Source organism: Oppia nitens, unplaced genomic scaffold, assembly GCF_028296485.1.
Source record: "Oppia nitens isolate AA-2021 unplaced genomic scaffold, nextdenovo-longstitch-racon4-pilon3 scaffold40_pilon_pilon_pilon, whole genome shotgun sequence".
Lineage (NCBI taxonomy): Eukaryota > Metazoa > Arthropoda > Arachnida > Sarcoptiformes > Oppiidae > Oppia > Oppia nitens.
The window spans coordinates 366702-394509 of record NW_026533222.1 but is presented as its reverse complement, the minus strand read 5'-3'; the positions used below and the strand labels follow the sequence as shown (position 1 = coordinate 394509).

At 25.0% G+C, this 27808-nt stretch overlaps 5 protein-coding genes across 6 annotated transcripts; 4 read left to right on the top strand and 1 right to left on the bottom strand.

Moving 5' to 3' along the window:
- The first annotated feature begins 456 nt into the window (after positions 1 to 456).
- LOC128959056 (U21-ctenitoxin-Pn1a-like) lies at positions 457 to 3692 on the top strand. Its single transcript, XM_054305000.1, has 3 exons — positions 457 to 746; positions 1083 to 1605; positions 3495 to 3692. Exons 1-3 carry the CDS (start codon positions 457 to 459, stop codon positions 3690 to 3692), a joined length of 1011 nt encoding a protein of 336 aa, XP_054160975.1.
- A 1485-nt stretch (positions 3693 to 5177) lies between these two features.
- LOC128959033 (uncharacterized) lies at positions 5178 to 6535 on the top strand. The gene has a single exon (XM_054304975.1). The coding sequence runs from the start codon at positions 5285 to 5287 to the stop codon at positions 6269 to 6271; it is 987 nt and encodes a 328-aa protein (XP_054160950.1). The 5' UTR covers positions 5178 to 5284; the 3' UTR covers positions 6272 to 6535.
- Positions 6536 to 8978: 2443 nt separating this feature from the next.
- LOC128959071 (uncharacterized) lies at positions 8979 to 10773 on the top strand. The gene is made up of 5 exons (XM_054305015.1): positions 8979 to 9684; positions 9782 to 9880; positions 9946 to 10086; positions 10169 to 10483; positions 10575 to 10773. Exons 1-5 carry the CDS (start codon positions 8993 to 8995, stop codon positions 10738 to 10740), a joined length of 1413 nt encoding a protein of 470 aa, XP_054160990.1. The 5' UTR covers positions 8979 to 8992; the 3' UTR covers positions 10741 to 10773.
- Positions 10774 to 12788: 2015 nt separating this feature from the next.
- Positions 12789 to 16352, top strand: LOC128959068 (uncharacterized). Of its 2 annotated transcripts, none has more exons than XM_054305012.1 (6): positions 12789 to 13100; positions 13225 to 13383; positions 14050 to 15476; positions 15575 to 15685; positions 15757 to 15864; positions 15965 to 16352. In XM_054305012.1, exons 3-6 carry the CDS (start codon positions 14182 to 14184, stop codon positions 16233 to 16235), a joined length of 1785 nt encoding a protein of 594 aa, XP_054160987.1. In that variant the 5' UTR covers positions 12789 to 13100; positions 13225 to 13383; positions 14050 to 14181; the 3' UTR covers positions 16236 to 16352. The 2 variants fall into 2 exon arrangements, with proteins under 2 accessions (XP_054160987.1, XP_054160986.1); XM_054305011.1 differs by having other exon boundaries at positions 12789 to 13111.
- Positions 16353 to 19318: 2966 nt separating this feature from the next.
- On the bottom strand, positions 19319 to 27808 carry LOC128959055 (relaxin receptor 2-like). Its single transcript, XM_054304999.1, has 16 exons — positions 27696 to 27808; positions 26986 to 27084; positions 26726 to 26846; positions 26210 to 26353; positions 26036 to 26107; positions 25355 to 25426; positions 23870 to 23938; positions 23472 to 23543; positions 23087 to 23233; positions 22857 to 22928; positions 22687 to 22758; positions 21709 to 21749; positions 21381 to 21569; positions 20295 to 20719; positions 20011 to 20215; positions 19319 to 19885 (listed from the first exon to the last, which is right to left on the bottom strand). Exons 3-16 carry the CDS (start codon positions 26836 to 26838, stop codon positions 19443 to 19445), a joined length of 2136 nt encoding a protein of 711 aa, XP_054160974.1. The 5' UTR covers positions 26839 to 26846; positions 26986 to 27084; positions 27696 to 27808; the 3' UTR covers positions 19319 to 19442.

Genomic DNA, 27808 nt, shown 5'->3' with positions numbered 1-27808 from the left:
ATGTTATTTAATCTGATTATTATTATAATTATTATTTTTTTAGTACAATTGTAATTTTATTTGATTTAAATAAAATTAAAACATTTATTTTTAAAAATTTATTATTATAATAAACATATAAAATATCAATAATATGATAGTACTGTAATAAATGTATTTTTTAAAAAAATAATAATAATTTTATTGTAAATATGATCCGAAATAATCAAATATAATACAACAATAATATAATAATAGTAAAACTTTTAATAATTTTTTTTGTAATTTTTTAAAATATACTATTTGTTTAAAATATTTAACTTTACGGTTACTAATGTATTAATTAAATAAAATAGTTTAATGTTAATAATATTAAACTAAAAAACAAAACAAAAATGTTATACATAATTGTTTTATTAAGTAAATATATATTTATTTATATTTAATAAATTATAAATTAATTTTATTTATTTTTTTATGAAAGCATTTTTCATTGTCTGCAATGTTGTCGTTATCTCATCGGATCTACAAATCGGTAATTACCCGAACATAACGGACAGCGGACAGTGCGGTATTGGTCGCCAATCATTGTTGATGGCCGCCGACGATGATGACCACCAGTGTTTCCGTTTGCATAGTAGTCGACGCCAATTGTTACCGGCTATTGTAAACGGTAGACCCGTCCAAACGGGACAGTTTCCATACATTGTCTATATAGCCATTTGGGATATTAATCGATACGATAATTCAAGTCTAAGACAGAAAGCGTTAGTATATTATAATTTATTATTAATTTTCTGAAAAAGTTATAATAATAATAAAAATAATATCTTTTTACACTAAATTCCTACTAAATTCACACTAAATTTTTAAAATTCCCACTAAATTCCTATTAAATTCCAACTAAATTTCCACTAAATTTCTATTAAATTTCTATTAAATTTCTATTAAATTTATACTAAATTCATACTAAATTCTCACTAAATTCCCACTAAATTTCCATTAAATTTCCACTAAATTCCTACTAAATTCCCTATAAAAAGCTCAGTAAATTCCCATTAAATAAATAAATAAATTTTATATATATACCTAATTATTTATAGCACCTGTACGGGTAGTATACTCAATGAACAATGGATAGTAACGGCTGCCCATTGTTTTCGTCAACAATGTTACCGACCGGGTGGTTGTCTTCATAGGATATACCCGGGTATTATCCGACGATCGGAACCGGGTTTGGACTATGGATACAAACAACTAATTATACACGAAAACTATACAACCGATGGTAACTATACGGTGGATATAGTGTTAGTCAAACTGAATCGGTCGATAAATTTTACGGCAAATATTATCGGCGGTGACGACAATAGCGGTCACTATCGACGGTTAAACAGTATATGTTTGCCGGCACCGGCAGCACCTGTAGGTAACCAAACGACAACTAGCCAGCACTGGGAGTATGCAGTAATGGCTGGGTTTGGTGTACTATTGGACGGCAGCGAAACCGATAGTTTACAATCGGGTTGGACTCGTATACCACCACTTGAACAACAGTCAGTGGACAGTCAGCTTATTGTCATACCATCCGAGTATCCATTTCCTGGGGGAACCTATCCATGTTATGTTAGTTTTTTTAAAAAAATATGATATGATATAATAATTTTGTGTATGTACTGTATGTGTATGTGTATGTGTATGTGTATGTGTATGTGTATGTGTATGTGTATGTGTATGTGTATGTGTATGTGTATGTGTATGTGTATGTGTATGTGTATGTGTATGTGTATGTGTATGTGTATGTGTATGTGTATGTGTATGTGTATGTGTATGTGTATGTGTATGTGTATGTGTATGTGTATGTGTATGTGTATGTGTATGTGTATGTGTATGTGTATATGTGTATGTGTATGTGTATGTGTATGTGTATGTGTATGTGTATGTGTATGTGTATGTGTATGTGTATGTGTATGTGTATGTGTATGTGTATGTGTATGTGTATGTGTATGTGTATGTGTATGTGTATGTGTATGTGTATGTGTATGTGTATGTGTATGTGTATGTGTATGTGTATGTGTATGTGTATGTGTATGTGTATGTGTATGTGTATGTGTATGTGTATGTGTATGTGTATGTGTGTGTATGTGTATGTGTATGTGTATGTGTATGTGTATGTGTATGTGTATGTGTATGTGTATGTGTATGTGTATGTGTATGTGTATGTGTATGTGTATGTGTATGTGTATGTGTATGTGTATGTGTATGTGTATGTGTATGTGTATGTGTATGTGTATGTGTATGTGTATGTGTATGTGTATGTGTATGTGTATGTGTATGTGTATGTGTATGTGTATGTGTATGTGTATGTGTATGTGTATGTGTATGTGTATGTGTATGTGTATGTGTATGTGTATGTGTATGTGTATGTGTATGTGTATGTGTATGTGTATGTGTATGTGTATGTGTATGTGTATGTGTATGTGTATGTGTATGTGTATGTGTATGTGTATGTGTATGTGTATGTGTATGTGTATGTGTATGTGTATGTGTATGTGTATGTGTATGTGTATGTGTATGTGTATGTGTATGTGTATGTGTATGTGTATGTGTATGTGTATGTGTATGTGTATGTGTATGTGTATGTGTATGTGTATGTGTATGTGTATGTGTATGTGTATGTGTATGTGTGTGTATGTGTATGTGTATGTGTATGTGTATGTGTATGTGTATGTGTATGTGTATGTGTATGTGTATGTGTATGTGTATGTGTATGTGTATGTGTATGTGTATGTGTATGTGTATGTGTATGTGTATGTGTATGTGTATGTGTATGTGTATGTGTATGTGTGTATGTGTATGTGTATGTGTATGTGTATGTGTATGTGTATGTGTATGTGTATGTGTATGTGTATGTGTATGTGTATGTGTATGTGTATGTGTATGTGTATGTGTATGTGTATGTGTATGTGTATGTGTATGTGTATGTGTATGTGTATGTGTATGTGTATGTGTATGTGTATGTGTATGTGTATGTGTATGTGTATGTGTATGTGTATGTGTATGTGTATGTGTATGTGTATGTGTATGTGTATGTGTATGTGTATGTGTATGTGTATGTGTATGTGTATGTGTATGTGTATGTGTATGTGTATGTGTATGTGTATGTGTATGTGTATGTGTATGTGTATGTGTATGTGTATGTGTATGTGTATGTGTATGTGTATGTGTATGTGTATGTGTATGTGTGTGTATGTGTATGTGTATGTGTATGTGTATGTGTATGTGTATGTGTATGTGTATGTGTATGTGTATGTGTATGTGTATGTGTATGTGTATGTGTATGTGTATGTGTATGTGTATGTGTATGTGTATGTGTATGTGTATGTGTATGTGTATGTGTATGTGTATGTGTATGTGTATGTGTGTGTATTTCCTGGTGGAACCTATCCATGCTATGTTAGATTTTTTTATGATACAATTATATATACATATTAACTATTTTTTTATATAAAAAGGGTGATTCTGGCGGTCCATTAGTCCAGTATGTCAGGGGTAGGGCTGTCCTAATTGGTTTCATAGTAGCCATTGATAATATAGGTCTAATAGACGGCACCTGTCAGACACTCAACGATGACGAACCCATAGTCATGATGTTTGTCCGGTTGATGGCTAAACTCGATTGGATTCAAACCAATATTTATGGAAATAATTAAAAAAAAATAATTTAATCATTTTATTTGCAAATTATCAACAATAATAAAACAAATGTATTAAATAAATACAAAAAAATTATTAATAATAAATTACCGGTAATTAAATCAATGAAAATAAATAGTAATAAATATTTTTTTTAAATAATAATAAATACAAACAAAAAAATACAATAAATTAAATAAATTGTTGAATCAATCAATGAAACTAATGGATCAATAAAAACATGTAATGATTGACATCAACGACAATAACAACTAATATAAAACTCTTTGTTGTGAATCAAACAGACAGACAGTCTGGCCATCAGTTTGTTTGACTTCTTCTTCTTCTTCTACTTCTTCTACTTCTTCTTAGTCTTCAGTCATATCACTGAAGAGTTTTCAGACATAGTTTGCTCTTCATTTGGACCAAATCGGTGACCACTCGTTGAAAACGATCGTCAAAGTCACGCAACTCGACCAGGACTTTGTCCAACACTTTCAGTCGATCGGTAACCACACGATCGTCGGCATAGTCGCCGATAATCTGCCGATCAATGGCCGGCAACATTAGCCGTAGCCAGTGATGGACGCGTTGGCGGATTTCCTGACAAAACTGTTCGTCGCGTTCACGTTTGGCCATCCATTCGTCGACCAGTTCGGCCATTTCCGACTCAAGTATGTCGCTATCGGTGACCATTGATGGCTCGGTAGCCGCCGCTGCTGCCGATGTTTCGGTCATATTATTATCGGTAATAACAACCACGAAAACGGGTGGACAACAACACAGTCGGTCGACTGGTTCGGCGCGATATATCCTATCCTATCGACAGTCACTTTATCGGGTAATAATCAATTCGGGCCAACAATCGGGTGGACAGTACTTACACTTTAACTAACTATTAGTTAATAATAACTAAATTGTAATCAATTTTTTTAACCGAAAAAAACAAAAACAAATAATTATTAATAAATAAAAACAAAATTTTTTGTTTTGATTAATAGATTCCAAATACGCGGCTCTCTATAACTCTATGTATAGTAATATCCAATTGAACTCATAAAACGGCATAACTATTAAAAACAATTAGTGCTTGAGTTAAGCCCTTTTGTTTACTCTCTCATCATAAGTTTGATATTACTATAAGTGTAATGTAATCCGTATATAACGTTACGATTAAACACTCAAAACTCAAACAAACAATAGTTAACATACAGTATATAAACTATTAATTCAATTAATAATTTACAACAAAAAATCAATTACTAATAAAAAAATTTTACAGCAAAAAAAACTTATTGAAAAACATTTAATAATTATTACAAAAAAAATTTAAAAAAATAATATTTAAATAATAACTTATTATTTTAATACTAAAAAAAAACATTTAAAATATTGACTTTAAATATAAAACTAAAAACCCTTTCAATAGATCGTAACGTTGTTTACTGATTGTTGGTATATAAGTGTTGACGTATTTGTATGTAAACAAAAAAATTGTTGTGTTTTTATTGAGTAATTGTTTTTTGAATAACAAAACAAATATAATTGAAATCATAATTGAATTCAAATTTTTTTATAGTTTTTAGTCAACAAAACAAAAACAAAACAAATGTCTCAAACATTACAACAATCATTGTCTGCGGCCAACACTTCCGCACCGCTAATATCGGCCCAATTGATAGCACCGCCGACAGCTGTAGTCAACAATAATACTGCCGCCGCCGTCGCCGCCAACACAACAGTGGCCACTGCAACCGCGGCCACTGTAGCATCCAATAGCATGCCATTGTTGGTCAACAATGGCGCCGCCGCCGTTGCCGTCCAGTCGATGGCCAACAACAACAACACCAATAAATTACCGAACATTTTAAGCCAACAACTCTTGCAACAGCCGCTCATTCATCATCCGTCGCCCGCAACCGCCGCCACGGCCGCCGCCGCCATCATATCGGTCACACAGCCGTCGACGCCGACGCCAACACTGAATCAATCGCTGAGCAATACAGTAGCCGCGGCTGTGGCCGCCGCTACCAGTGATCTGCCGCCGATGACCACCAAACTCACCAACGGTCCGATGCTTATGGATTCGACTACAACGTCGTCGATGTCGTCACTATCGTCATCATTATCGCCGTCGCCATCATTGTTGACCAACAATATAACGGCGTCGTCGACAGCGGGAGTAATACCACCGTCACAGCCGGCGCCTACACCGACACCGACAACAACAGCAACACCACAGTCGTCGATAGCCATGAAGAATCCGGTGGTCGTATTGGACAAGTGTCGTCTCCAGGAGTTAGTACAAGAAGTCGATCCCAATGAACAACTAGAAGAAGAAGTCGAAGATATGTTGTTGACAATTGCCGACGAATTTATTGAATCGCTGGTCTATACGTCGACATTGTTTGCCAAACATCGGAAGTCGTCGACATTGGATGTCAAAGATGTTCAGTTGGCTCTGGAGAAGAACTGGAAGATGTGGATACCGGGCTTCGGTAGCGATGATATACAACGGCAGACAAAGAAATCGTTTTCGACTGAAGCACACAAACAGCGTATGGCTTTGATTAAGAAGACTATGAAGAAGTTATGAAGAACTCATGGGATGTCATGTCTTCATATGTCATGTTTTTTTTGTATTATTATTATTATTATTTGATTATTAGTAGTATTTTTTTGTGCAAATGATTTACAACAACAACAACAACATAATAATTAGTTAGTGAATGATTAGTAGTACCGGTAGTAAACTAAAACCCAATTGTTTTTTTTTTGACGATTATATATATATTTTTTTGTATTTATCGTAAATTATTATTATTATATTATTAATGACATTAAAAATAATTACCGTATATACTAATTACCGATAATTAATTGATTGATGAAATAACCAAAAAATTTGGTTTTTTACATTTGCTTTATATACAGTACTATTGCTATTATATTTAATTTAATTATATATATATATGCTATTTATATAACTATCAATCAATCAATTAATTAATTACTTTATAACTTTTAAAAAAAAATTATTTAGAAATATCTCTAATTGAGAGATAAATAAACAAAAAAAACATAAAAATTATTTATTAATAATAATTATAATAAATAAAACATTAAATTATTTAATAATAATAACTTTTCAAAAATGGTTGGCCATTTGCAAACAAGCCGTAAAAAATATAGGACACAATTATCGGACATACAATATATGTATATAAAGTATATATACATATATATCGCACCCGACTATGACTGTATCAGTTGGGTTAGGACTTTCCGATAGGTATGTACCGCAAAAAAAATCATTACATATCTGCCAATTGTTTGGCCAATTGCCGAACAGTATCCATATTACCGACAATGTCGACACTCTTTAGTGATATATTGAACGTTAGGACAATATCTTGCGGCAAATCGGTCACTGCATCGGCTCCAGCACTGCCGCCACCGCCGCCGGCGACCACTATCTTGCGATTGTCGACCAGTGTTTGGGCAAAGAATCGGCAAACAGGTCCCAGAGTATCGTCATTTGATCCAAACAGTGTACGTGTAGTAAACAAGTTGGTCTGCGGACTGTACACAACCTGAAGCCAATCCGAGCCAAAGTTCGGTAAATCGGTAACAATCCATAGGTTTAGTTGACCGATATTTACGATCGTAATCTTGGTTTCCGTCGGCTTTTTGTTGTCGTCTAATAAGTGATACACTTTGGTCTTTGTCTGGAAGGAGGACATCCTCTTTGGGATCAATCAATCGGTTAAATGCAATAAAAAAATGTGATTATAATAACTGTTAGAAAAATAATTTAAATGATTATTAAAGTCAATAGTCATTCAAAAAATACAAAACAATGTGTTTGTAATGTAATATTTAAAAATGTTTGTATTTTTATGCCATCTATTGGTTTGTCAACAAAAAAATTGTAAAAAACTTAAAATTTTTAGTTTTTTTAAAGTTATTTTTTTAGTTATTTTCTATCATTTTTTATTATTAATAATAACTTATCTAGTACAATATAATTTTTAAATTGTGTTTAATTAAGTCAAATAATACATTATATCAATATAATTAATCAATTAATTATTATATTATTATTATTACAGTATTATTATTTACAAAACTTTTTTTTTGTTTTGTTTATCAAAAAATTATATTTTTTAAATTAAACTATAAAAGTATTACTAATTAATTAATTTTTTAAAAAAAAATCATCATTTACAGCCATTTACTAATAAATCTATAAAATATTAAAAAAACTTTTTATTTTAAAATTTAGTAAAATTTTGTTATTAAATATTGATTTTAGCAACAAAAAAAATTTTCATCTATTAGTTTAAATCGTAAACTTTAATATATTAAATACAATTAGTTTCACTGATGACTAAATTATAGGTTTAAAAAAAAATTAATAAAATAAACCCTAAACTATTGTAGTCAATATTATTTGTTTAATACAAAATATATACAGTATATACTAAAAAAACAATAACTATATATAAATTATATATACATATATATATATATATACAAACCAATCCTAACCCGCGTACGGAAAATAAAATTGAAATTTAATTTTTTGTTTTAATTTTTTGTTTTTTTAATTCAATCATCAATTTGTATGATAGCCTTAACAACTAAATGCTTGCAAATTTTTTTTTTAAAAAAACAAATAATGATTTTTTTTGTAATTTATATATATTTTTTGAATAATTATTTTTTAATTCACTGCAATGTCTGAGACAATGGTTTAACAATCAGTTTGTTTGATAAAACATATCAATTAGTATTGTATTAATAAATGTCTTAAATAAATATGTTTAAAACTTTTGATACAATATATATATATATTTTTAAAAAAAAAATCATTATTTACAGCCATTTATTAATAAATACTATAAAATATTAAAAAACTTTTTATTTTGAAATTTAGTAATGGTTTTTTTTGGTTATTAACTATTTATTTTAGCAAAAAAATAAATAAAATGTTTTCATATATTAGTTTAAATCGTAAACTTTAAATATATTAATACAATTAGTTTTTCACTGATGACTAAATTATAGGTTTAAAAATAAAATAAACCCTAAACTTGTAGTCAATATTTTAAATACAAAATTTTGAAATTAAAATCCATACAAAAAATAATACCAGTATTTGCTTAACTATTACACTAATACTGCTAATAATTTTTGTTAAAAAAAAAATTATTATTTGCTTTAATTATATTTCGTTTTATATAAAAATAATATTTCTAATTATTTTAACTTAACATTTATTATTATTATTATTATTATTTATCCTAAGATAACAATGTCTTGTTGTGACAATTGTCTAAAGGATGTCAACCGTCAGTATTACTGTCGGATTGACATCAAACAGGTTGACCCCAACCCCAACCCCAACAACAGTAGCGGTGATATTAAATATCTGTTTTGTCGACACACCGGACCCGTCAAAGTCAAGAATATATTCAGCGTATGTGTCGATGGATATAATGAGACAATTATTAGTCTAGAGATACGCAACAACAACAACACTAATCAGTCAAACGATACCAATGAATGGTTAACTAAAGATCATATCATAGATTTTGCTGATTATATCGACTATACCGACGAACAGAAACGGACGGGTAGTATTAGGCTTGAGATACGTCCCATTCAAGTGACAGTTAATGTATCGTTGGCTGGACTGAAACAAACACACAAATCGGATGCTAATCAACAACAATCACTAGTCGTACCCATAATTATATTGCCGATACAGACACCAACTATCGGTCAATTGAAACAACAGTTAGCCCTGAAGTATATGTTTGAAACGGAAACCGTTTCACTGTATTTGTCCGATTCGGGCAAAACTCGACCGCAAGACAACCGCCAGCTAACCGATGACCAACCCATAGCTAATGTCTGGTTTTATGGCTATTATAGCCAAAGTGTTATTAACATTGTATCGACAAAAAGTGTTAAATATTTGACTGATGTTATCAATCGATCAAAGTATAGTATAAATTCAAAAAAAAATTTAATTAAATTTCTAATAATTTTTTTCTGTTTGTTTTGTGTATTATATATGATTTTTTTTTTGATCATCCAGTGATCTAATCATTGAAAAGATGACAACATTGTTATCAACGGCTAATGGCGGACAAAGTGTTAGCAATCAATCCGCTGATGCTGTCATTACAGCCAATAAGTATATTAAATATATATTTTTAAAAAAAATAATTTATTATATTAATTAAATTTTTTTAAATTAAGCGATTTATTGTCTGCAAAGATGACTGAATTGTCCGCCACTTTAACGGACACAATAAGACAATGTTTTGCTGAACAAACCAAAACTATAACCCAAGCCATAACTCAAGCCATCATCACTGCTGCCAACAAATACAACAACAGGTATTAAATATATATTTTTTTAAAATATAAATAAAAAAAATTTTATAATTAAATGATTTTTATTTTTCTTTTGATTCACTAGTGATTTAATAACTACCGGAAAACTGATGGCATGTCTGACAAATCAAACCAAACATTTTATCAATGCTCTGGCAGTTAGAGACAAATATTTGGCCGATTTGTTGGCCGACGAATCGGAAACCCATAGCCAATGGACTTGTAATGAATCGATTGTCCGAATCGATGACGATATCAATGTTATATTAGATGACAATCAATCGATTGATAATACAATTATCAGTCAAACGGTATCGGAATCGATGGACAACAACAACACCGACAATAACAACGACACGACTGATGTCGTCGGTATTGATGATAATAATATCGATATAAGGTATGAAATAATTAGTTTTTTTTTATTTATTTAATTAATATTATATATAATAATAATAATTTATTTGTTTTTTTTCAATGTTCAATGATAGCAATACAGATAGTTTGAATCAAATAGGATCTGCTTTAGAGACCATCATTAATAATGATGATGACGATGACAGTCAATTGATCGACCATTTATTGGATACCGAAGCTGTAGTAGTAGTGGTGGCGGCCGACCAGCAACAGGAGGACCAGGAGGAGGAGGAACAGTAGTTTTAGTTATTATTATTATTTTTTTTTATAAAAGACAATTTGCATTTTGATTACAAAATGTTTCAATGCAATGTAATTAATCTTAATGTTTGAAACATACAATTATCAATCAATACAATAATAACAAAATATAGTTATATATATACTATATATATATATATATTAAATTCAATTCAATTAAAAATCTATTGAATACTTTTTTATTATATTAATGTTTTACAGTAATTTTTTGTTGTTGTTGATCAGATTATGAAATTATATGAAATTATGTAATTATTATTACAATTACATTATTAATAATATATAGCAATATATTAACAAACAAACAAACAAATTATAATTTTAATTAATGGCATTTGTTATTTAAAAAAAAAAATCATAATATTGTATGAAATTAATTGTTAATTATTTAATGTTTTTCAAAATTTATTTTTTGATTTACTTATATTTTTTGAAATACAGTTATATAAATATTTATAATCTGTTAAATCAGTAAATTTGTGTAATATTTTTATTATATAATATGAATTATTACTGTTTATTATAATATTATCATTTATTATAAAATTATTATATTTAAAAAAAAAATTAATGTTTGTGTACTAATAAATATGTTATTAATAAATATCTTAATAAATATGTTGGAAAAAACTTTTGATACTATTTACAGACATTTTATTAATAAAATCAATAAAATATTTTTTGAAATTTAATAATATTTTTGGTTATTAACTATTTATCGTATTTTAGCAAAAAAATAAAATTAGTTTTTAATCAATTAGTTTCATAAACTTGAATATATTCATACTATTAGTTTCACTAATGACTAAATTATAAGTTTTATAAAAATAAAATAAACCCTAAACTTGTAGTCAATATATATAACTTTTTTAATACAAAATTTTTTTTTCAGACTATATATATATACAGTATATACAGTATATACAAAAATATATGTACAAAAATATATATATGTTTTTCGAATATTTTCAATTAAATTTATTTTTAGAAAAATATTATATTAAAAACTTTATATTTTACTAATCATTAATATTAGTAATGTATTATATTAATATAAAATTATAAAATAACTTAAACAAACTAATAATGTAATAATCAAATTAAAATATATTTAGAAATTATTATTATTATTTAGAATTTAAACCTAAATATATTATAAATATGAACTAAAGTATGTACTATGTATTAAAAAATAATTTTTAAAATTTTAGATTTTAATTATTAAATTTATTAAATTATTATTTCATAAATAGTATTAACGAAACAAATATATTATTTTATAATTTATAAAAATAGCTTAATTTATTAAATTGTATTTTATGTTAATAAGCATCTTAGTATTTAATATTATATTTTATTTAAAAATAAATATTTTAATTAAAATTATTATCAATATATATACTTATTACATATATATATATATATTACATAGTTTATTAACTACTTATAGTATAACAATAATGATAAAATTAATTAAACGTTTTGTTACACTACTAATTATTGTTAAAATATTTGTTTTGAATTATAGACCAAATTTAGTTAATATATTCAATGAATTTTAAACAATATTTTATAGACAATATATATAACATTATATCCCAGTATTGAAATGCTTTCTAGCATTCTCAACTGGTTTATACTGCAAATTATTATATTTAAATAAATAAATAAAATAAATTTAATTACCTATATATATATATATATATATATATATATATATATATATATTGTTAGTATAATCATACTATATGATAACTATACTACAATACAGTAATTATAATAAATTAATACTCTCTCTCTCTCTCTCTCTCTCTCKCTCTATAGATATATATATATATATATATATATACTGTATATCAATATATTATTATATTTAAAGTATAAAATATTTTAATCTTATGACCTGAAATAACCTTATATTTTAATATTTACTTTTATTTCAGGTCATAGGATTAAAATATTTTATACTCTATATATAATAATATATTGATATATATATATTGTTTAATACAAAATATATTGTAGTTTACTGTATATAATGTGTTTGATATTATTCATATCAATCATACAGTATATACAGTATATTCATATTTATAATTAATTTATCGTTTTTTTGTTGTTGTTGTTATTAAATGATATTAACTTTTTGTTTGTAGTTTAAGATTTCGGGTGCTGTTGTCAACATCGGAGACCCATTAGTGGACACAATCGGTGAACACAATCGGTGAACACAATCGGTGGACACAATAGTTCATAAAGTCGACAGACATTTGAACCAAATATTTCAAATAATGGGATATCATTTTGAATCAATAAAAAAAAATTCATACAAAATATATGTACTTTAAGTGTATATATTGTGTTTGATATTATTCATACAAATCATATATATATAATATATATTCATATTTATAATTATTTTATCGGTTTTTTATTAAATGATATTAACTTTTTTGTTTGTAGTTTAAGATTTCGGGTGTTGTTGTTAACATCGGAGACCCATTCGGTGGACACAATCGGTGGACACAATCGGTGGATACAATCGGTGGACACTATAGTTCATAAAGTCGACAGTCTTTTACCGGAATTCATTCCGAAGACATCTGAAACCAAATATTTCAAGTAATGGGATATCATTTTGAAATTAAAATCCATACAAAAAATACCAGTATTTGCTTAACTATTACTACTGTGTAATACTATTAATAATTTTGTTTAAAAAAATTAATTATTTGCTTTAATTATTTTTCGTTTAATTAACATTTTACTTATTATATTAGTAGAAAAATTTTTATTTAAAAAAACAAATTTAATATATAATAGTAATATTTCTAATTATTTTTACTTAACATTTATTATTATTATTACTACTTAATTAAGTTATTTTAGTTTATTGTTTTTTTGTGTGTGTATTATTTAAATATGATTATATGAGACAATTACTTAATAATATTAGATAAGATTTAATTATAAATTTTAAAGTCAAACATATATATTATTTTACACTTTTTTTTATTAGCTATAATTTAGTTGTAAATATCCTAATCTCTTAAAAATATAAGTAATAATGTTATACTTTAAAAACTAAAATTTTTTTTTAAAAAAAACAATACTAATAATATTTCTTATAATTTTTAACTTTTATTATTATTATTAAATCTTGTTATTGTTTAGACTATTATTTTAATATAATAATAATAATTTGTTTGTTTGTTTGTTTGGTTATCATCTAAAAAAAAAAATATCGCTTATAATGTTTTAAAATATATTATTATTATTATTATACAGAATATACTATCACTCGATTGGTAACAACAACAACCCTCCGCCCCATACATACTAGGACTTGACATACATCATACACATACCCGTCCCATATCTATACACACACACACACACACACACACACACACACACACAATGTCTGCTGATTGTATCTGTACTACTGGTTATGCTAAAAACTATTCATATAGACTAATAACCAAACAATTAGATGCCAACCCCAGTGCTGGCCATGATTTTCTATACAAGTTTTGCGATAGTTGTTATACTAATATATATGGATATACCTTATTGGGTGCGGCCGTCAACGGTTATGTCCATACAGACAAAAATAATCTGACACTAAGTTTACGTGAAATTAATACATCAAATAATAGCACTATTAGGCAATATTTAGCTAATGATTTAATTCAATGGACGGGTAGTTGGGATCGTCGATTTGAGATTATAGTTGAATCAATTACAATGAAACTAACGGTCTCACCATCCATAGCACTCAATCAATCGGATCTAAACAGTATTATTTTGGATTATTGTATATCACCGAAAAATACCCAAACAATTGGCCAATTAAGACAAGAGTTGGCCAATCGGTACGGCTATCGGATTAATAAATTGTATTTAACTGATAGTAGTAGTAGTAGTAGTAGTAATAGTAGTCGTAGTAGTCGTCAATTATTAGATGATATGTCCATTGAAAATGTCTGGTTTTTCGACAATATTGCCAACAGTTTGATTAATGTCGTACCAAAATCAATGTCCTGTTGTGACTATTGTCTAAAGGATGTAAACAACCGTCAGTATTATTGTCGGATTGACATCAAACAGATCGACCCAAACAACAACAGTAGCGGTGATTCAGATTTTAAATACCTGTTTTGTCGACACACCGGATGGGTTAGAGTTAAGGATATATACTATGTATGTGTCGATGGATATAACGAAACAGATATTAGTTTAGAGATACGCAACACTAATCAGTCAAATGATACCAATGAATGGTTAAGTTTGGATCAGTTCATTGATTTTACTGATTATATCGACTATACCGACGAACAGAAACGGACGGGTAGTATTCGGTTTGAGATTCGGGCCATTAAAGTGACGGTTAACGTGTCGTTGGCTCGACTGAAACACACAAACAAATTGGTAGATAATCATCAATCACTCGTACCGTTAAATATATTGCCGATACAAACCACGACTGTCGGTGAATTGAAACAACAGTTAGCCCTAAAGTATATGTTTGAAACGGAAACCGTTTCGTTGTATTTGTCGGATACGGACACCAATGAACCGCATGACAACCGCCTGCTAACCGATGACCAACCCATAGCTAATGTCTGGTTTTATGGTTATTATAGCCGTAGTGTTATTAACATTGTATCGACAAAAGGTGTTAAATATTTGACTGAAGTTATCAACCGATCAAAGTATAGTATAAATTAAATTTTTTATTAATCTTTAATAATTTATGAACTTTTTTTTGTTGGTGTTTTGTTTGGTATTATTTGTTTTATTTTTTTTCCAGTGATCTAATCATCGAAAAGATGACAACACTGTTATTAACGGCTAATGGCGGACAAACTATTGCCAATCAATCCGCTGATGCCATCACTGATGCTGTCATTACAGCCAATAAGTATTTTATCTATTTTTAAATAAAAAAAAATCATTTACTTATTAATTAATTAATTTTTTTTTAATTATCAGAGATTGGTCTGCAAAGATGACTGAATTGTCGACCACTTTATCGGACACAATAAGAGACTGTTTTACTGAACAAACCAAAGCCATCATCGCTGCCAACAAACACAACAGGTATTCACTATTTTTTTTAATAAAAAAAATAAAATAAATAAAACTTTTAATTAATTCTATGATTAAATGATTTTTTTTGATAAAATTTTTGATTCACTAGTGATGTAATAACCGGAAAACTAATGACAGGTCTCGCAAATCATACCAAACATACTATCAATGCTTTGGCACTGAGAGACAAATATTTTGCGGCCGATATATTGGACTCGGAAACCAATAGCCAATTGACTTGCAATGAATCTGTATTAGACAACATTAATAATGATGATAACGATGACGATGACAGTCAACTGGCCGACCATTTACTGGATACCGAAGCTGTAGTAGTGGTCAACCAGCACAAGGAAGAGGAGGAGAAGGAGCAGCAGTAGCTCAGGTACTCTGAGAGACTACAGGAGCTACTGATGAATGATATGCAATGAAATGCAAATGCAAATTACAATATTGGATAAAACAACGAAAAATAAATAAGTAGTTATTATTATTATTTATTTTTTTTAAAAGTCAATTTGCATTTTGATTATAACATTATTGTTTTAATGCAATCAATTGTTAATTATTATCTAAATATTATTTCTATAAATATTTTTTTTTATTTACGGTACTTATATTTTTTTTAAGACAAATTATCAATTATCAATACAATAACATAATATAGTTATATTCAATATATATAATCAATAATTTTATATAATCTATAGAATACTTTTTTTTATATATTAGTTTAATTTTTTTTAACAGTAATTTTTTTGCTCAGATTATGATATTATATTATTTGATTACAAATTATGCAATTATTATGATTATTATTATGTTATAGATGTTTCCAATATTTTTTAAATTAATTTTTTTTGGTGCTAAATATATTACATTATTAACTAATTTTTTATTTAAATTTAATTTTCAGTTAATTGCAAATTTACAAACTTTATAATTATTTTTTTTAGTAACATTTGTCATATTGTTTAATGCAATTAATTGTTAATTATTATCACAATGTGTTTTGTTTCAAGTTTTACTAATTAAATCTTAATCTTAATTATCAATACAATCATAATATAGATAATCAATATTTTTTTTGAATATATTTTTGAAATACAGTTATATATTTAGTTATAATCTGTTATAATCACTAAATTCTTGTAATATTTTTTAAAAACTTTTAATTATTACGATTTATTTACGATTATTTACTGTTTATTATAATATTATAAGAAAATTTTTGTGTGTATTAAATATGTTATTAATAAATATGTTATTAATAAATATGTTTAAAACTTTAGATAAAATATAATTTTTTTAAATCATTAATTACAGCCATTTAATAATAAATACTATGAAATATTAAAAAACTTTTTTTTTGAAATTTAATAATGTTTTTTGTTATTAACTATTTATACTATTTTAGCAAAAAAATCTTAAAGTTTTTCATCTATTAGTTTCATAAACTTTAATATATTAATACAAATTAGTTTCACTGATTATCACAATTATAAGTTTTTAAAAAAAATAAAATAAACCTTAAACTTGTAGTCAATATACAGTATATAACTTTTTTTAATACAAAAGTTTTCAGTCACACTATATATATATATATATATATATATTGTATTTGGCATTCATACCAATCATATACATATATATTCATAATATAAATAGTTTTACTGATGACTAATTTATAAGTTTTTTTTTTAAATTAAAATAAAATAATTCCTAAACTTGTAGTCAATATATAACTTATTAATAGAAAATCTTTTAACTTAAAAAAAAACTTTTAAAAAATCTCAAGCAATATGTGTGACAACAACAACGTAGCGGCAATTGTTATGGACAACGGCTCCGGTTTTTCCGAAAATGTTTTTAATTGGTGCGGCCAATGATGTCTTCCTAACTCTTCAATGTTTAATCCTCTCTCTCTCTCTCTCTCTCTCTCTCTCTCTCTCTCTCTCTCTCTTTCTGCTCCGCAAACATAATCTTAAAATTATCAATAATTAAATTATATATATTGAGGCGGTCGGGGAGTTTAAAATTTATAAAAATTATGTAACATCACATGACAAATTAAATGACACAAAAATTAGTTTACAATATGTGACTTAACTGCACTATATCAATAATAATTATCAAAATATAAATTATTGATTTTATTAATTATTTTTTTGATAAAAATGATTTTTAATAATATAATGTGGCTCAACTTTGTACAATTAAAAACTAATTAAAAACTAATTAATATATAAGTATAATAATTTTTAAAAATATAACATTAAATTATTAAAAATCATTTATATAAAAATAATAATTAATAAAATCAATAATTTATATTTTGATAATTATTATTGATATAGTGCAGTTAAGTTACATATTTTAAACTAATTTTTGTATCATTTAATTTGTCATGTGATGTTACATAATTTTTATAAATTTTAAACTCCCCGACCGGCTCAATATATATAATTTAATTATTGATAATTTTAAGATTATGTTTGCGGAGCAGATCCACACTTTCCTAAAAACATCTATTGATAATTATAATGTCACCAAAAAAATTTCATGACAATTGATTCCAGGGACGGGTGTTTTTTGGGGGTTCAAAGTTTGATTTTTCTTGTATACCTCCCATTATAATAAAAAATTATTTTATTTAATAACTATAAAAATATTGATCCGATTGATCTAAAATTTAATATATATGTGTAAAATTGTATTATATATTAAAATATATCAATTAAAATATTAATTTCAAAAATTTCCTTAACCGCGCCTGCTACTTTAATTAATTCAAAATTTTTTTAAATTTTATTTTCTATATGAATAACAAAAAAAAATATTATTATAACTTTAGTTGTAATTTTTGTTTTTTTTAATCAATACTTCTATACTAATAAATACACTAATAATTGTAGCTATAATTTATTTATTAATATATAATTTAATTTAAAAAAAAAAATCTTTTATTAATAAATAGTTACAATTACAATTAATAATTTTTGATGGAAATAATTAAAAATCTACAATATTAAAATTTTATTTTAATATATATTAATAATAATTATATATATATATATATAGTTTAAAAATAAAATAAAATAATATCTTAAATAATTTTTATGGCAATATTTTTTTTTAATTTAAAAAAACATACACTGCTTATACAGTTTACTTCAATTATATATTTTTAAATAATATAAATGTTATTATTATTTTTAAAAAGTTTATTTATATATACATTTAAATATTAAGTAATGTATTTACTTTGAAAAAAAATTAAATAAAAAATTAAATAAAAAAATACATTGAAATGGAAATTATCAATATATTCAACAATATATATGATATATATATATTAATACAGTATATAAACAGTACAATCACTTAACTTATTTTTTTCCCACATATTGTTATAACATATTAATCAGTGATATATTGATAACATGAAAAATTTTTTATAATATAATCAATAATTTGTATGCCTCCCTATGTTACTAACCCCCACCCCATCCCCTATCAGCCTACCCACCCCTACACACCCTGTTTAGTCCATATATCAGATATCATTGTCATATTAAAACTGTATATTAGATCCGAAAATTTCTTAGGGAATGCTTAAAGGCTCGGCTCTGATGATACTGTGGCGGACACACTGTTGTTGTCCCGCCGGCGGCCACCGACTGTTGTATGGCCATCGGTAACGAAATGGCCGATCCATTGGTCGATCGATGTTCACCGGCACCGTTACCACCGCCGGTGGTAGTGGTTGTGGCCAATGTTAGACTGGTATGCGATGCCATCGATACTGAATGCCGATCGCCGGGACCACCACCGCTACCGCCGCCGCTGCCGGGCTTCGAGTTTTTAATCAATTTCAGACAGTAGTCCATCCGAATGGTGGCCAATACCGAGTAAAACCATTTCAATATACGTCGCCGTAGTTCAGTGGGTGCGGCCAACGTATAGATGATCGGATTCAATGCACTGTTGATCGGCAATACAAACACGACTACCCAGGCATAGACATTGGCTATACATACATACGGTAGATATATATGGGGTATACAAACAAACAAAACAAAAAATAATTATAACTTTTCTACTAAACTAATGGATAATACGGTAAACTAATGGGTATTTATTTATTTATCATACAAGAGATAGGTAGCTCAGTGAGGGCCAGTATTTTGATGACAACAATGGGTATCCAACAGAGACAATCGGTAACAACAATGCCGAAAAAACGTAAGGCCAGTATGGCGTCCTCGCGTTTGCGGCCAACAAATACGGGTCGGGCGTGTTGTCGGTCCCGTTTGATTATGTAAAACATTATCAGATAGAGTGTTATGATTAGCAATACCTGTTAGTATAGTAAGATAGGGATAGATAAATGGATAGTTAGTTAGTTTAGGGATAGGGATGGGTGGGCTAGGACTTACAGCTGAAAAATTGATGCCCAAAAATACCAGTGCCGAGTACTGCCAGCCAGTCATATAGGGTTCGTCAATGTGTAGGGGAAAACATAGACCATTGGACGCATAGAAAACCCGATCACCGGTAGTCGTATAGTAGGCTACCGGATACGCTGCCAATCCGATGGCCAGCAGCCATACGACAGCCATATTGACTTTGGCTGCCATTATGGTTACCACCCGAAAGTTGGCGGTTATACAGCGGAACCGTTCGATGGTTATGAGGGCCAACGTAAATACGGATACCTGCGACGATACCATTGCCATAAAACCGCATGTTGTACACGACCAGGATGACATCCACGATAGGGCATGCCGTCGATAGTCATCCCTGAAGGCCAGATCGTGGGCACCGATAGCGCACAGATAGATACCCATTAGCAGATCGGCCGCTATTATATTAGTAATAATAATAATAATATTAATAATAGACAAAACAATAGACATACTATACAATATAATTAGTTAATAAATTTAATGTTTTTTTTGATAATACTGTAAAATCTATAATAATATAGTAATAATTTAATTTAATTAAAAATAGATATTTATAATTAAATGATAAAAAATATTATTATTATTAGTTTTATAGTAAGTGTTATATTAGCTATTGATTATTGCTAATGTATTAAGCAATAATTTTTTTATAAAAAAAAAATAATTATGATAATTTTTAGTTGTATTAATATTATCTAAATTATATTATCTAAATATTAATAATAATTTTAATAGTTTTAAGTAATTAAAAATAGTTTAAAAAAATAAAAAATAGTATTCAACTTTTTAGTTATAAAAAATATAAGTAAAAATTTTTAATTAAGAAAAATAATACTCAATATTTTTTTTGTAGAAATTATCTTGCTAAATTATTGAAGTTCAAAAATAAAAATATTTTTTTTATATACATTTAAAATAATATTTATAGATTTTATATAGATTTTTTCAAACAAAATATCCAAAATAAAAACTTATTTGTGTAATTAAAAAAAAAATTAAATTATTAATATTAAAATTATTTTATTTTTTAGTATTTTTCAAAATTATAAAATTAACCTGATAGATTTTTGATAAACAATGATAGGACATGGTCCTCCTTTTGGGACAGCGATCGCCAAACTAGTACAACAATATTGCCAACACAGGTAACCAGGGCTACCACCCATACCGAGTAGCGTAGTATCGGTAGCACCAGTAGATGTTCAGCCGATGATAGACCGTCGGTAATCGGTCGACATATACGGACTAATTTAAATTAGTAGTAAAATTGAAATATTTATTATTATTTATTTTATTAGTTAAATAATTTTTTATTAAATTTAATTTTACTAATTAAATGTGATTATAATGATTGTAATTATTTATTTTTTTAAAAATTGTTTACCTCTGGGAGCGTATGAACAATAGCGAAATTTTTTGAAATATCTAATAATAATAATAATTAAAAAATATATTTATATTTTTAAAAAATTTTATTTTATAGTTAATACATATTTACATATATTTACATATTATGATAATATATAATATTATTTATCAAACAAACAATTTTTTTTATTAGCACAGTATTAAATAGTTAATTAATTTATTAATAGTTTATAATAAATTATATTTACTTTTTTAAAAAATGTATTTTTTTGCTAATATTTAATAATAATTATTATTATTAAAATGTATTATTTAAAATAAACATTATTTTGTATATAAAAGTTTCACAACTTTTCCTCTCTCTCTCTCTCTATATAATTAAAAAAAACTGAAACATTTAGTTACACACAATTAAACACTAAAATATCGGCTAATTTTAATGGCATTTAAATATAGAGTAAACAATAAATCAATCAATAATTAATTGTTGAAAAAATAAAAAATATTTAGTAATAGTAGGAGTAGTATATAATATAAATTACAAACAGTTTCTTATAATATATATATATATAATACAATACCGGTATATATAAGTCATTGCCAAATGTATAGCACACACACACATACACACCCAGGGATGACATTGGATGGCAAGGACTTGTATGTATGTATTGTATGCCAATTATATATATATAAAAAAAAATTTATAATAGTTTTTTATTTATTTATTTTTTAAAAACTATTTATTTCAATAACAATATACTGTACAACAATAACACTACACAAAACAAGTCAACTAACAAAAAAAACTAATAGTAATATATATAGAGTATTAATAAATAGTTTAAAAAAAAACAATAAAAATATACTAGTAATGTATAGTTTTTATTTTAAGTGAAAACTAATGTTTTTCATTATTATTATTATTATTATTATTATATACTTAACTACTATTAATATATAAATTTATATATAATATTGAGAGATGACTTACATGTGCCGTAGTTGTACACAATGGGCAAAATGTGCTAAATCTATGTTAGCTATTGTGATGCCCTGTAAATCACTGATTGAATAATAATAATATTATTATTAGTAAAAAAAATTTATTATAAATAATATTAAAATATTTTTATATTTTTTTAAAAAAAATAAAATAATTACAGCGATTGTAATGATGATAAATCTTTAAATATATTGACAGGTAATGAACGAATCGGATTATCTTTTAAATCCCTATTTTGTTAATTTATAAAAAATTAATTAATTAATTTTTTAATACAAAAATTATATTCACAAATCAAAATATTATTTGATTACTTATATTTATTTTTAAAAATAATAAAATCAATAATTATTAATTAATTTATTTTCTTTTAATTATAAATACATACAACTTATGCAATCGATATAAGCCTTTAAATGTATTTTCATTGATATTATCGTTGAGTTTATTATCAGATAAATCCAATTCTTCAATATATTTATTATTATTAAATGCTTTCGAGTCAATGGTTTTTATTTTATTTCGCTTTATATGTCTATATATTTATATAATTTATATATAAGAAAAATATAATATTTAATAAAAAAAAATAATTAATAATTCAATAATAATAATATATCAAAAAAATAAATAAATAAAATAAATATATAACAAACTTGACATTTCCTATTATAATATACTGTACTATAATATATAGTATATCATAAATACATTTAATTATTATAATTAATTTATATATTATATATATATATATATAAGTTTATTGAACTTACAATGTTTTTAGCTTGGTCACATTATAAAATAGTTGCCTGCTTATTGATGTTAAGTAATTGTTGTCGAGTATACTATAAATATTAATAAAAAAATATTACATATAAATAAAAAACATCAGTTTATTGATGGCTAAATAGCTTTATATATATATGGATATAGAAAAATAATAAACAATAAAAAAAAGCAAATAAATAAATATAAAAAAGTTTGGATCAAAAGTTTAATGTATTAAACAAACCAATCACTAATAAAAAATAATTTAATACTATTACTTAACTTAACTATATATATATATATATATTAATTTGATTGTTTAATATATATATATATATACAATATATGACTTAATTTATATTTTTTTAATTATATATATATATAGTATATCTATATTACTTACACCCATGAAAGCTCCGGTAGTACTGGGAATGTCTGGGTATCCAAAATGAGTTGATTATGACCGACCACTCTATATATATATATATATATATCATTACAATAATAATAATAATTATTATTATTATTAATCCACTAAATTATAATATGTTAAGAAAAAAAAGTTTGATAAAAATATACTTAAATAAATAAAAATATAAAAAACATTAATTTTAAAAAAATATTCTGTGTATTGAAAAAAATAATTATCTGACACATGTTTTATATTTATAAATAAAAAAAATATATAATTTTTTTTTAAATTTAATTATTTAGTCAATATTTTTTTTGTTAACATTGAATTAATAAAAAATGTTTATATATAATAGTTTAGTTAATCTGAAAAAAAATTGTTTATATTAATAATTGATAGTTTAATATATACTGTATACACAACAATAAAAAAAACTGTGACAAACTATTTTTATATTTTTATAAATTATTATTATAACAGTTTTTATTTATAAGTAATTAAATCTACTAATATTTAATATAACAATAATATATATATGTATATAATAAACAACAATATTATATATCATTTATATGTTTTAAAAAAAATTACTATTGATATAATATTATTAATAAAATTTATAAAATAATACAAAGTTTATGTGAATAATATATATATATTGTCACATATTTACTAATAATGTAAATATAGTTGAATTTATTAGATTTATTTAATTATATCTTATTTTTTTACATTTTACATTATTAACTAATTTACTACTAAAATAATGTAATTTATATATATATATATATATATTATAAATGACTTAATTAAACTTTTCAAACTCTATTAATAATTAATATAATTATTGTTTGTTTGGATTTAATAATACTTTAATAATAAATAATTTTTCTAATTTTATTTCTATTTATTTTTTTATTATTGCAAATTCTTGAGATTATTTAAAGCAAAACATTTGTTATTTAAAAACTATTTAAAAAAACATTTAAATATACAGTATATTGTATTACTTGTTAGTACAGTATAAGTGCATAAATATATGTAAAATTGTTATGTAATTTAAGTAGTAGTAGCAGTAGTAATATATTATAATTATAATTTTATATTAAATATATATATATTTAGAAAAAATTATGTTTAATATTAAAATACAGTTTCTTTCAAACAAACAAACAACTAATGTATAAAATAACTACAATATTATCAATAGTAAAAAAAATTGTGAATTATATAACAACAACAAAATAATAGACAAAAATATATATAAAAAGAGTTGAATGACACCATTGACTAAACCAATTGATATCAATAACAACAACAACAACAAAAATGCCATTAATTTTCTAGTAGTGGACAGTACTATACTATACTATATAATAGACGACAGTTTTAGGGCAATCCCCCCTCCCCCATAAATGTCCAGTAATATTATATATCAATATATATTTATATATATATATAGTTAAGTGGACTTACAGTAGGCTAAGCGCTGGTGAGCTGATGAGTGACGACAAGTCAAACGATTTAATCTCATTGTATTCAAGATATCTAATAATAATAATAAAATATAACACAAAAAACAAATTAATAAATAAATAAATAAAAACAAATTTATAATAAATTATTTATACATTAAGACTGTGCTATATATATATGTATAGAATATCTATAGTATATATATATATAAAACACATATAAAATATTTGTAGTTTTAATTTGATATTTATAATGATTTTTTTTGTTGCTTTTAATTATTTTTTATTTTATTTATAGTTACATATTTTTTCCCTACAATAATATATTTATGTAATATTGTTATAAATAAATCATAAATCATTGTATTAATATTAGTTTCTCTATGTTTATTAAATATATCATAAAAAACAATTGTTTATCACATATAATATATAAATAAATAAACTTAATAAACATTAGATATTTATATACTACTACTAGATTATATGACATTTATATGATTTATTGTCATATATATATATATATATATATATATATATATATATATATATATATATATATATATATATATATATATATATATATATATATATATATATATATATATATATTTGTATATATATTGTAATCTATCATAATCAAATAAATAAAATTAATATAATTTAATAAAACATCATTTACAATTTTTTTAGCTGGCTCAAACCATTGAATGCTCCCGATGCTATTGCATGTAGTTTGTTACTTTTAATTGATCTAGATAATTATTTTATTATTTAAAAAAAATAAAATAAAATTCATAATAAATATAATTATAAAATTTATTTAATTAAAAAAATAAAATTTTAATTTAATTACAATGTTTTCAATTTGTTGACACCGACAAACGTGTTTGGTTTTAATTGTTCAATAAAATTAAAATCCAAATATAATGACTGCAATTTTGAGTATTGCCATAATATTGTGACATTTATATGAGTTATTGTGTTTTTATTAAGCACTCTATATATATATAAAAAAACAAAAAATATATAATATATATATATAATAAAAAAATAAAAATTGAAAAAAATATTATTATCAATACTTATCTAAAAAAACAAACAAATATTTTTAAAATAATATTAGTATTATAATATGTTTACTACTGTTATATATATAAATATATATCTAATCCAATCAATGAATATATCAATAAAATATAATATATATAATTAGAAAAAACAAAACAAATTTTTAAAAATAAATAATATTATCAATAAAAAAACTTATCTAAAAAACAGACAAACAAATATTTTTTTAAATGTTATTATTATTATTATATATGTTTACTACTGTTATATATACTACTAATCCAATCAATCAAATACATACAGTTTGGTTATATTAATGTTGAGATTATCGGGAATATCTATTAGACTACTATTTTCGCAAAATACCACCTTTTCGTCCATTAGATTGCAACTGCACTGACCCTTGAAATACATTTCAATATCTATAACATAGTATAGGACAGTATAGATGATGATGGGGACAGTTAGCAAAAAAAAATATCACATATTAGTATATTGTTAATAATGATAATGTTAAAAATAAAATTATATATATATATATCAATTATATAAATTGCTTACTGCAATGTTTAGGTGTATATTCGTGGGTTAATTTTGTACCATTTTTTAGATGCTCATGTATTATGGCAAATGCTCCAGCTAATCGTCCAGATATATCACCTAGGATGATTAATAATAATAATTTTATTATTATTAAAAAATTGAAAAATTTTAATATATATTAAGTTAAATAATTTTATTTTTTTTATATTTTTTTGGTATTATATATTCAATAGAATATGAACTTTTTAATTTGATATAATCTATTAATTAATAAAATAATTAGATATATATATATATTATATCAGTATTTATACTGTATATTAATCTAAAAATAATTTTCTTTATTTATTTCAATTTATTTATATTTTTATATATACATAAATTTGTATATATATCAGTTGAAAATTAATTTTTATTTAATTAATAAAAATTTATTTTTAAAACAATATATATATATATCAAAAATCTATTTATCATTTTAAAATATTAATAATAATAAATTAGCTAGTTATTATTATTATTATTATTATTCAAATTTTCATAAACAACTTAATTGAATTAAAATCTAATTTAATTACTTAAAATAAAAAATAAATTAAAAATTTATCTCAAATTAAAATCGGTACACACTGTTTGCATACAAATTACTTTTATGATACAGTATTATATATATACACTAAAATCATATAATTAATTAATTATTATTATTTTAAATATATAATTAATACCGCATTCAAGCTCATCCTCGCCATTAGGACAGTCAGGTTCGCCATTGCAATGATATTGCCTGTCTATACAGATAATAGTACCGTCACTACCACTACCACTACTACTACTACTA

Excerpts from the sequence above, each read along its gene's own strand:
- LOC128959055 (XM_054304999.1), bottom strand. The coding sequence starts at position 26,838 with ATGTATTTCAAGGGTCAGTGCAGTTGCAATCTAATGGACGAAAAGGTG. Across the intron at positions 22,759-22,856 it reads TTATCATCATTACAATCGCT|TGATTTACAGGGCATCACAA; the intron begins GTAATTATTTTA and ends TTATTCAATCAG. Across the intron at positions 21,570-21,708 it reads TTGTTCATACGCTCCCAGAG|TCCGTATATGTCGACCGATT; the intron begins GTAAACAATTTT and ends AATTTAAATTAG.
- LOC128959033 (XM_054304975.1), top strand. The coding sequence starts at position 5,285 with ATGTCTCAAACATTACAACAATCATTGTCTGCGGCCAACACTTCCGCA.
- LOC128959056 (XM_054305000.1), top strand. The coding sequence starts at position 457 with ATGAAAGCATTTTTCATTGTCTGCAATGTTGTCGTTATCTCATCGGAT. Across the intron at positions 747-1,082 it reads TCAAGTCTAAGACAGAAAGC|CACCTGTACGGGTAGTATAC; the intron begins GTTAGTATATTA and ends AATTATTTATAG. Across the intron at positions 1,606-3,494 it reads GGGGAACCTATCCATGTTAT|GGTGATTCTGGCGGTCCATT; the intron begins GTTAGTTTTTTT and ends TTATATAAAAAG.
- LOC128959068 (XM_054305012.1), top strand. The coding sequence starts at position 14,182 with ATGTCTGCTGATTGTATCTGTACTACTGGTTATGCTAAAAACTATTCA. Across the intron at positions 15,686-15,756 it reads GCTGTCATTACAGCCAATAA|AGATTGGTCTGCAAAGATGA; the intron begins GTATTTTATCTA and ends TTTAATTATCAG. Across the intron at positions 15,865-15,964 it reads GCTGCCAACAAACACAACAG|TGATGTAATAACCGGAAAAC; the intron begins GTATTCACTATT and ends TTGATTCACTAG.
- LOC128959071 (XM_054305015.1), top strand. The coding sequence starts at position 8,993 with ATGTCTTGTTGTGACAATTGTCTAAAGGATGTCAACCGTCAGTATTAC. Across the intron at positions 9,685-9,781 it reads GATGTTATCAATCGATCAAA|TGATCTAATCATTGAAAAGA; the intron begins GTATAGTATAAA and ends TTGATCATCCAG. Across the intron at positions 10,087-10,168 it reads GCCAACAAATACAACAACAG|TGATTTAATAACTACCGGAA; the intron begins GTATTAAATATA and ends TTGATTCACTAG.